Below are 11,795 nucleotides of genomic sequence, written 5' to 3'. Positions count from 1 at the left end.
TCAAAAATTGTACCCCAAATGCATAAACTTCTTTTCCAGAAGTCACAGAGAAGTTGATTTCAATTCTCAGTTAGCTGCTTATTTTGCATCTGGTAGACAGTGTCTGGTTGTTTCTTTCCCATGGAAATTGCTAATAGAACACATCAACTTTGTCCATTGAAAAAACTAACTGGGGGGTCAGTAAAAACTTGGTCTTCTAAACATTAGTACCATCTGTATTAAGGTAGACTGTTTTAATGAAACTCCACTGAAATCTGGTTGTATAAATCTGATATTCATATTGTTCACAATGCTTTGCCTATGACCAATTCTATAATAAGTATTCCCAGGTCTGGTGCCAGTCATCCAGGTGGAGTTGTAGCACTCATCTACCCAGTGGCATTCACGAATGTTTCATGAATTTGGGCTTTATCCCATCATTATTGAATTTATGAAAGTATTAATAAACTTCCATCAGCAGAGTATTAGAATTGCAATAATAAAAATTATCATATACTGACCAGGTCATCCAGGCACTGATTGAGGTTTCATAGAGGAGTTTGGTTAATTTCTGGAAGCCATTTTTTAATCTGCTGGCCTGCTTGTTTGTGGAGACTTCAGTTACAGTACAGTATTGGATCAACAACCCTCTCATGAAAATTTTTCCTCCCTAATTTCTCAGAATAATCAGCTAGAATAATAATTATTTTTTATTATGTTTCCTAGTAAACTCACATCCTGAGATATGTCTTTGATTTGATCTTATCCCCTGTCGGTTGGAGGAAGAAATTGACCCTTTCATCCCAGACCATGCTTTGATCACTTTTGTTTTAGAAATTCCAGAATCCCCTTGTTATGAAAAGGTTATAAGGTTCAGAAATTATAGGATTATGGACCAGTTTGATTTATTGTGAAGCTGATCAGTGTTTAATCCACTCTGACTTTTCTGATCTCTCATATAATGGTTAGTGAATATAAAGTACACCCTCACTGTTGTGGACTAATTGGGGCCCAAGCCATTTGAGAAAAAGCAAAAGTCTGATGAAAGCGATATCTGGACTTTCCCCTGCTAACCCAGACATCTTCTGATGTCAGACATTAGTCTGGATCGCACCAACGGTTTTTCACTGTGGCATCACCAACTGTTTTCCCTACCATTTCAGTACTGTACTGTATTATACATTCACTACAATAATCAAATGGTATACAGTAATTTCTATAATAATACTGTGCTGTACACTTATTGTGGTGAACATAGCTGAAGTGGTCAGGCAGCCTGGACCACTTCTCGCTTTATCGGACTTTTTCCGAAACATAAGAATTTAGTCTGGTTGGCTCCTCGACTCCAATAAAAGCGAATCCCGGTATATTGAAGTCTGTTATATTGAGATTTTACTGTACTGTATATAATAACGAGGTTAAGTCTGTCTTTGATGCTCACTATCCTGAAGCAGGAAAGACAACCATTGTACATGATAATTCTCCATGGTTTGGTCCATTCATTAGACCTTTGCATGGACAAAGTAGGAATGTGGAATATGAGTGGTGCTTGCAATGTACCAACCTGACTTAGTTGCATTATGTGTCCACAGGAAGAGCTGTTGTTCGCACTGTAAAAGCCCCAAAATGGTTTATCCAGTGTTGATCAAAAGGCTGTTTGTGGTTATGAATAAGCTGGTTTTTTCAGTATTAATACTGAATAAGCTGGTTGGTCAGAAGAATGTGACTGTCAGAACAACCTTTGTATATGATGCCCAACTAGCTTGTATATGATATGAATTGGACAGTACTTCTTTGAGTCAAGAATTCTCAATCAAATTCCAGTCACAGTGCACAAGAAGTCATATGCATACATCATTTAATTTACTGGATGTTAAGTTAAATGTTATATCAGAGACCTTAATAAAACATTTAGCTTGCTTGCTTCATTTAATGTGTCACAGTTGTCAGATATGTGCAGACAAGCAGAAGACTTCATTAGTAAACACATGCTTCTTAGAAGGAAACTTTGTGCAGTCCGAGAACGTGCCTTACTCCAGCCTGTTCTTGAAGAAACATGGTCTCGATGTTGAGAGCATGTTAAACTACCATCATGTCTCAAAACTGTCATTCTTGTTGAAGATTATTGAGTGAGCTATAGTCGATCAACTTCTACTGCTACTTGGATGAAATACAGTTGTTTGCCCTGTTCACTTTACATATTGGAAATATTACTTAACTGAAACTGCTTTAACAAAGATTCATAATGACGTGGTGGCAAAAATGTGTAGTAGGATGTTCTCTCTCCTTGATCTATTAGGCTTGTCTGTGGCCTTTGACACAGTGGATCATGAACTATTGCTGGATGATCTGCATTTTTATGATGTCTGCAGTGATGCCCATTTACTCCTAAAGTTGTACCTGTCTGACAGGTCTCAGAGCGTGGTACTGTTGACCATGCTTGCTCAGACTCACTTTCCTTTTTGTTTGGAATCTTGTGAGGATCTGTTTCTGGTCCGGTTCTGTTTTACAGTTTATGCATGTAGTTTATCATCTATACTTGGTGCACATGATGTGTCTTACCATTTTTGTGCTGATGACATGCAGGTTTATGATTAGATGACTGATATTTATTATACTAAGAATAATCTGGAATCCCTGATATCCTGTGTTAATATCTGGATGGCCAAGAGGAGACAAACTGAATTATTATAAAACAGAGATCATTATAATTCGGGAAAACAGAAAGGAGGGTGGCGCTGATAATGCCCTGACTCTGAAGACTGGCAAGTCACAATTTCATCCAGTCTGCTCTGTTGGAAATCTGGATATCTTAATTAATTTCAGACTAAATTATAAAGACCATATTAATCAAGCAGACAGATGTCATAACCTGCACATTAGAAACCTGCATACTCTATAACAGTTTTTAAATAGATGATGCCTCTTATTATTGGTCCATACAGTGGTTTTGTCATGTGTTGATTATTACAACTTCTTAAGCATTGGTCTGAAATAATCTACTAGAGAAGGTTCAGTCTGTGTTGAATAGAGGAGGAAGGCTTATCTTTGACCTTTGCCCAAGAACCCCAGCAACCTTGTACCTCATCTCCAGTTGAGTTGCACTGGTTGTCAGTAAAGGCTAGAATAGAATTTAGACTGTGCTGTATTATTTTCAAGGTTCTAAAGTTTGGCAAACTAAAGTATCTTTCTACATTGTTGAAACTTTCATTGGCACGCTTAGTTGTGACTTTACAAAGCAAAGGTAATCCCTTGTGTTTTTATGAACCTAGTACTGTTCAGCAATTCACCAGTTATCTTTCTCCGATCAGTCTATTTCCTTGGTTATATAATAGCTTGCCATTACCCGTGAAGCAATTAACATCTGTTTAATCTTTTAAGAGGAAACTCAAAGATTTTCTTATTTCAAGGAGCTGTGAGCTGGGGAGAGGTGTTATGATGGATGACTATCCTCTCAAACCGCGATTCAAGGGACCTCCATTTAAGGGATTTCGGATTTGAGGGACTTCATATTCTACCTGACAAACAGACAAGACCACTCAAAAATGATACTTAATATCAAGGTTATACACATTAATATGTTTCTTTATACAGTACCCATAAACTAATACAAGTATTCATTATCACATAAATAAGTAAGATAAGTGAAACAGTCATTGCATTTCATAATAAAATTGTCTTTATTTGTGGTAAAACAATGGACATTTTCAAGTAAGGGACAAGTTGATTCCTCATTTAGTCCCTTAAATCGAAGTTTGAGTGTAGTTTAAATTGCTGCCACTATTGATGTTGGAAGTGTGTCAAATGCTAGTGAATTCCATACTGGAAGAACTGGAACTTTTGAGAAACAAAAGACCAGATTAGTTTAGACTGCTGCCACTGTTGATGTTGGAAGTGTGTCAAATGCTAGTGAATTCCTTAATGGAAGAACTGGAACTTTTGAGAAACAAAAGACCAGATTATTAATATCATTATTATTATTATTATTATTATTATTATTATTATTATTATTAGGATGCTCACCATCCACTCACTCAGTGTAGTGATGCTCTCGGGTGTCTCTCCTTTCCTCTCCTCCCTCCTGTCCTCTTCTGTCTTTCTTTACTTCATTCTTTCCTCATCCTTCTGCCTATGGGTGACTTTACACTCCCTCTTTTGTCTTTCTTTCCTTCATTCTTTCCTCTTCCTTCTACGTATGGGCAACTGTACACTGAGTGACAAGCCATATGGTTTCCTGTACACCAGGAAACCATTTACTACGCTGGGTGGTAACCACATAACCAAATTATGGCGCCTGATGGTTTAGTGGGTAATTGCAGCGCTCCAATTGGATTGAGCCAGTGAAGGTTGGGGTTGGGGTTATTACTCACCTAATGCCACTCAGGGATGAGTGAGGCTGGTCACTTTCGTCATAAATGTCGGGACCAACTTGCCTAGCCCCGGGCTTCTACGCTGCCCGTGGGGCAATGTAGGATTGGATGATGGATGGATGGATGAATTATTATTATTATTATTATCATCATTTGTGGTAGGTGGGGGCGCTCACCATCCACTCACTCGATGTAGTGCTGCTCTCGGGTGTCTGCCCTTTCCTCTCCTCCCTCCATTCCTTCCTTCCTCTTCTGTCTTTCTTTACTTCATTCTTTCCACGTCCTTCTGCCTATGAGTGACTTTACTCACCCTCTTTTATCTTTGTATCCTTCATTCTTTCCTCTTCCTTCTGCCTGTGGGTGACTCAACACTGAGTGACAAGCCAAATGGTTTCCGGTACACCAGGAAACCATTTACTATGTTGCATGGTAACCATATAACCAAATTATGACGCCTGGTGGTTTAATGTGTAATTACTGTGCTCCAGTCAGATTGAGCCAGTGAAGGTTTATATCCAAGGGATGGTTGGGGTTACTGCTCACATAATGCCATTCAGGGATGAGTGAGGCTGATCACTCTCATCTTAAATGTCAGGACCAACTTGCCTAGCCTCGGGCTCCTACGCTCGTCATGGGGCAATGTAGAATTGGATGATGGATGGATGGATGGATTATTATTATTATTATTATTATTATTATTATTATTATTATTATTATCATTATTGTTATTACTACTATTAAATCTGGAAGTAGAACATCTCCAGCTAGGTGAGAGATAAGAGTTTAGTCATTTATAATAAACTTGATCATGGAGTGAATGCAAGGATAAGATAGATATGTCATACGAAACAGATTGGAGACTTCTCTATTTATAACTGGTAAATAGTTCAATTACAGTTGATTAATAGATTGATAGGTTGTTCAGGTACATATGGTTAATTCTTCAATTCTAATAATTATTGTCCTGCTTATGTTGTTTTTCTAGGTGGACATGTCGTATTTGACGAAGAAGCCACAACTGAATTGGTGCTGCGAGCAGAGTACATTCTCATCTTGGATGATGGCTCCCTCAACATTGGTAGTGAAGACAAGCCATTCCAGGGGCAAGCTGTCATTGAACTTCATGGCAACACAAAGTCAATTGAGCTTCCACACTATGGAGCAAAGGTACTGTTGGCCAGATTATTAACCCCTTGTATCTGGGTGACATCATTATTAGCACGTCCTAGCTGCTACTAGACGATTTCATTCAACTTAAAAGAAAGTCCTGCCTAATTGAAGGGCTTACCAATGCCATTTGTAATCCCTCCAGTTTATTGTAAGCTGAAGAAAGTCGCCAGAAGATGGCAAAAATAAAGGAAAAAGAATTCCCCAAACTCATTGAGTTAAAACCAAGTATCTACAGGTGTAGGCACATCCTTAATTTGTGATTGCCTGTTTTTAAACATGTATGAGGATAGGAAATTATTAGACTGGATTCCACGTAATCATAGAGGCATTTGTCTTCTTAGTGTAATAGGAAAAGTATATGGTAGGATACTTATTGGCAGAATTAGGGAAATAACAGAAGAATTAGCTGGAGAAGAACAAGGAGGTTTTAGGAAGGGAAGAGGTTGTGTAGATCAGATATTCATTGGTAGGTCTTTAGCGGAAAAGTTTCTAGAGAAGGGAAAGAAGTTGTATGCGGCCTTCATGGATATGGAGAACTCATATGGCAGGATAGATAGACAAGGATTGTGAAAGTACAGTATTAAGAATATAATTATGGAGTAAATGGGAAGTTGTTGAATGCTGTCAAGAGTATATATGAGGGTGCTATGGCTGCAGCACGTGTGGACAGCAAACTGAGTAAATTTTTCAATTTGAAGGTTGGATTGAAAGAGGGGTGTGTCATGTCTTCATGGTTGTTCAATCTGTATATGGATGGGGTTATATAACAGATACAAGGTAGGGCAGTGGATGTTGGAGCAATTTATAATTCTCATTTACCATCCTTCAACATACCCATCAATATATCCTTCTTTCCATTCAGCTTACAGTCTTCTCTGCCCACTTTTTCCAGGTGTGGACAGTTATGGCAGGCAGCCTGTCCTTCTGTTTGCTTCATGTATCAACTTCTCCCAGATGTTGGCAGTGAGGGCTGGGAGCTGTTCATCTATTCAACCTCATACAATTTTCTCTACCCAATTCTCTCAGGTGTTGGCAGTGAGGGAGGGTAGCCTGGAACTCCATGGAGCCCACATCCCCATCACGTGGACACACCTGGCCACCACTGCCTCACCTGGGGACACCACCATCACAGTTAAGCTGCCTGTCACATGGAAGGCTGGGGACAAAATAGTTATTGCCACCACAGAATTCAGGTGAGTGGAGGTAGTAGTCTAATTACATACATACATACATACATACTATACATACATACATACATTCATACATACATACCATACATACATACTATACATACTTTACATACATATCATACATACATACATACATACATACATGCAGAGATACAGTACTGTATGTTTAAAAATTATGTCCTGCTTCCTCTTAAGGTATTGGGCTTGGGCATGGTGCAGCTGTTAATTTTTTCTATGAACTGGAACCCGAACCAAGTGCCAGAACCTGTTACCTACATTCTAATGTTGCTGGAAATCATTGGGAGAAAAATCTAAGATGTATAATAAGATTAGTAAAACAGAGTTCCAGCATACACCTTGATCCTATTTACTTATGTCTGAATATTACCTGCCTAAGAATTATGATTATGTGGCTACACTTTACTCTCATGGTAGCACCTCCCAGAGTCAAATGTAGCCATCCTTTATTACCTCAACATAACTAATCCAGTTCTGTAATGCAAAACTGTGCAATCTTATTTCTTCATATGCACAATTGGTCAGCTCCTGTCTACCACACTACCACAGCATAAATAATCCAGTTTTGTAATGCAAGACATAATCTACTGTTTCATACACAGCTGGTCAATTCTGGCCCTGAATCAGTTCTTTCTTTCACTACATATGACCACTGTTTTAAGCACAATGCCCAGCATCTTGAAGTGAGTATTTTTTTTTTGTTTTTCCCCTCAGCTCTATTAGGAAAGGGCAGTTTTGCAGGCTTGGGTTATTCCTGATATACAGTATATTAAAAAAAAAAAAAAAAAAAAAAAAAAGTCTTCATCTGTCTGTTGCCAGATGCCTTAATCCCATAAGGGGTGGCCACAAACAAACAGCCTCCATGTCACCTTCTCCTCTGCCATATTGTGACAAATTTTCTACTGTTCATAAAGTTCAGTAAAATAACTGTAATTTAATATGTTGGCAACAAAAATGATAACAGCCAATCCCATTTTACCTCTTTTGTCAAGAAAGGACCCAAAGCTTTGGCCATCTTAGTTCATTACATGCTCTATAAAGGTAGATGACCATCATACTTTCCTTGTTAACAGAAAAATAAATACAGCAAACAAATGAATATCAGAATAATGATGATAATAATGATGAAAAAGTTATAAATGATGATGATGACGATAATGAACTTCCCAGATTCATGGAGAATCAGAATGAGGTGCGTGAGATTGCCTCAGTGTCTGCCGATAAGAAGATCCTGACTCTGACAGAGGCCCTGCAGTATGAACACATCTCCTTTGAACAAACCTTTGGTGGCCGCACTGTAGAGACTCGTGCTGAAGTCGGTTTACTGAGCCGCAATGTGAAGATCCGGGGTGCAATCAACACAGACTTTTCAGGGACCATTGAGGGCTGCGACGAAAAATGGAAGCCAGGTGAGACCTTGGAAATGAGTTTATTGTTTACAGTAAGATAGAGAATGAGTTTGGGAGTGTGTGTAAAAAAGAGAATCTAAAGATGAATGTAGAGAAGAGTAAAGTTATGGTCTTTGAGAAAAGTGAAGTCAGTGAATGTACAGTGAGGTTGGATGTAGAGAAAATGAAAAATGTGAGTGCATTTAAGTACTTGGGTAATGTGATGAGTAAGGATGGAAGTTTAGAGGGTGAGTGCTTGAAAGGATACAACAGGAATGAAAGGTTGCTGGTTCTTTGAAAGCAGTGATAATGAACAGGGAAGTGAGCATCGAATTTAAAAAGTCACTGCATGACATTACAGTATTGTGATACCAACTCTAACATATCAAAGTAAAGCTTGGACCTTGTTGGAAGGACTCAAGTCAAGAGTGACAGCAGTGAAAATGAGTTATTTGAGAGGAGCATGTGGAAGTACATGATGAAGAGACAGACTGACAAATGAGGAAGTGAAGGAGCACTGTGGTGTGGATATGGATGTGATAGAAAGTGTTAGGAGAAATACATTGAGGTAGTTTGGCCATGTGGAGAGGATGGAGAGTGAGAGACTGATGAGAAAAGTGTATGTGAGTAAGATGGAGGAGGGAAGAGGGAGGAGGATGCCAAGGATGAGATGATGGGATGGAGTGGAGAGGTATATGAGAGAGGGGGATGTGAGCTGGGAGCAAGGCAGTGAAGTGGCATTGGACAGGGCAACATGGAGGCGATTTGTTTGTGTCCACCCCTTACGGGAGTGAGGCGTCTGGCAGTAGATAGATAGAAGACAGAGATTTTACTTTTTGTCTGTTTCATCCTCATATTTTTCTGACATGTCATTGCACTAAGTCCTCATTATTAGTTGCTGTACTTATACAAGTATACTTGGGTTTAATGATGCAACTGTTTAAGTAAAAACCCATTGCTAGGTGGGGTATTGTATATTGAGGTAGATTTAACATGTAAAGTATAGGGATACGTTTTTGAGCCTTGGGTTTCCCCCCCAACCAAGTCCTAAACCCACCCAAATGAATCCAAAAACAAGTTTCTAGCCTACCTGAACCCCCGGATAGCTTTAAAACAAGCTAAACTAAGCCTACAAGCAGTTAATAACTCACCTAAACCCAAAAGTAAAATCTGAAAATCATCAAATATGTCTGGAAAAAGTCAAACTTAGTAAACTGTACCCCGAAATGACTATGTTCACCCCATCTATGGCCAAAACACATTAATTTAAGTCTAAAAACAGTTTATAAATCAACCTGAACACAAAATTTAAGTCTAAAATATCATCAACATTGGTAAAGAAAAATCTAAACCTATCGTTGAACCGGAGTTTGGCCATCGTTAGGCGAGGTATGGTGGTATTTCTACCCCCATCGCTAAGCTGGGGTATCGCTACTAGTGGCATCATATACTGGGGTATACCTGTATATGTATACCTGTCACTCTGTATATACAGATTATAGATATATACTGTAGATAGATGGATAAATGGATATCTTTATTTAGGTATACCCCAGTTTAACCCATACCACGTTAGCAGCGCAGATCTTCATCCCCTTCAGAAACGCTGGTGTTGTACATTTACGTCCTGCAGCATTGAGAAGTCATTGCAAGCAACTGAAGTAAAATGGAAGGTAATAACGTACATCTTGCTAACTTCGGACATTTCTCCCCTGCGTTTTCAACACTGATTTAGGAGCGTGAGAGGCGAGTGAGTCTTACAGCCTCACAGCCACTCTGTTCTCTCAGTAACCTTGAAGATTTCAGAGGTCAAGTGGCACCAGCCTGACGATTCAGCTTACTTTCTGACTTTGATAATTGCTTTTATTAGTGCCAGGACTCTTATATTGATGTATTAAGCCCATTTACCTGCAAAAAAATCCAAAATCGGTTCACAAGCTCACAGACGCTTTGCTGTCTTAGTAACCTCGAAGATTTCAGAGGCAGAGTGGCACCAACCTGACTCGTTTCAGCCAACTGTCTGGCCTTAGTGATTACTTTTATTAGTGCCAGGGATCTTATATTGATGCATTAAGCCCATTTAACCAGAAAAAAAAAAAATCAGCCAGCATAGAGGGATATTAGTTTTTTTTTTTCTTCCCCAGTGCAGTATAAGTTAACAATGCAACTGGTCAAGTAAAAACTCATCACTAGGCTGGGTATCATATCTCAGGATAGATTTAACATGCAAAGTATAAGGATGTGTTTTTGAGCCTTGGGTTCCCCCCCCTACCAAATCCTAAACCCACCCAAGTGAGTCCAAAAAAATAGGCTTAAAGCCAATCTAAATGGCCTAACAGCTGTAAAAGAAGCTAACCTAAGCCTAAAACCAGTGCCCTTCTCACTTGTACCCAGTCAAAGTCACTGGAGAATGCGATCTCCAACTCGTATTCAAACTCGGTAGTGAAGATGCAGCAGCATTTTATACAATCCTTCCATCAGACGGTCCCAGGACAAATTGATAAACATCTGCTGTGCATAATGATTATGTATGAATGATGCAGACTCGTCCAAGGTGCGAATTGTTGTGATGGAAAATCATTGATGTTTTGAAAGGGAATTCTCTTGACGGGGAATGCGATCGATGATGCAGTCGGGATAGCCTTTTCAACGGCCCGTCTTAATGCTGTTTTTGTTACTGTTCTCATTGCAGAGCTCCTTTATTTTCTTCACTCTTATTTTCCAACATTTATTTAGAAATTCCTTTGTATTTTCAAAGCATTTCCCCTTCAACAACCCGCATGTAAATACAGTACGTGATTTATTGATCGATGATGCAATCAGGATAGCCTTTTCAGTGGTCCCTCTTTATGTCGGTTTAGCTACTGTTATGGTTGCTGACATTTATTTTCTTCTCCCTTATTTTCCAGCAGTTATTTTGAAATTCCCTTGTATTCTCAAAGTGTTTTTCCTTGAACAGCCCGAACGTCAACACATGATTTATGGATGTCACAGTTTTTGTCAGTGCATGAAATATTTACTTTTTAAAGTTTTCATAATTATTAATATTAATTTAAAATTATTATTATGTGTTCCATGATAAGTTGGATGACAGTTCAGTGGTCAAACACGAATTATTCTTTGTTGCATCTCCTAGTTGTCCACACTACTTTATACCTCATCAGATGGGCAAGAATCTGTACCCTAAATGACAGTGTTCACTCCACGTATGACTAAAACACATTAATTAACCAACCAAAACACACAATTTAAGTCTAAATTATCACAAAAATCGATTTAAAAAAAAAACTCATCGCAAAACCATGGGTAAGGTGGTATTTCTACCCCCATCACTATTCCAGGTATTGCATCTAGGGGTATGGTAATCAGGGTTTGCCTGTAGATATGTATATACAGTATATATACATATATATATATATATATCTATATATATATATATATATCTATATATATATATATATATATACTGTATATATATATACATACAGTAAAACCTCAATGTAACGGACTTCAATAGACCAGAATTCGCTTTTATTGGACTTGAGGAGCTACCGGACTAAGTTCCTATACTGTATACAGGTATTGGAAAAAGTCCGATAAAGCCAGAAGCAGTCCGGACTGCCTGACCAGTTCAGGTATGCTCACCACAATAAGGTAAATAAAAGACATGTTTATCAGTG

At 38.6% G+C, this 11,795-nt stretch overlaps 1 protein-coding gene across 1 annotated transcript in view; it reads left to right on the top strand.

The window, feature by feature from the left end:
• The window catches only part of LOC145395711 (fibrocystin-L-like), a 304,791-nt gene that overhangs the window by 122,712 nt on the left and 170,284 nt on the right, over nucleotides 1-11,795 (top strand). Inside the window, exons 50-52 of the mRNA XM_080269252.1 lie at nucleotides 5,335-5,516; nucleotides 6,546-6,712; nucleotides 7,898-8,136. Of these exons, the coding sequence (XP_080125378.1) occupies nucleotides 5,335-5,516; nucleotides 6,546-6,712; nucleotides 7,898-8,136 (588 nt within the window). The remainder of the gene's footprint in view (nucleotides 1-5,334; nucleotides 5,517-6,545; nucleotides 6,713-7,897; nucleotides 8,137-11,795) is intronic.

This window comes from Coenobita brevimanus, chromosome 33 (genome assembly GCF_032717465.1).
Source record: "Coenobita brevimanus isolate Jiangsu-jjx chromosome 33, ASM3271746v2, whole genome shotgun sequence".
NCBI lineage: Eukaryota > Metazoa > Arthropoda > Malacostraca > Decapoda > Coenobitidae > Coenobita > Coenobita brevimanus.
This window is presented reverse-complemented; position numbering and strand designations above follow the sequence as displayed.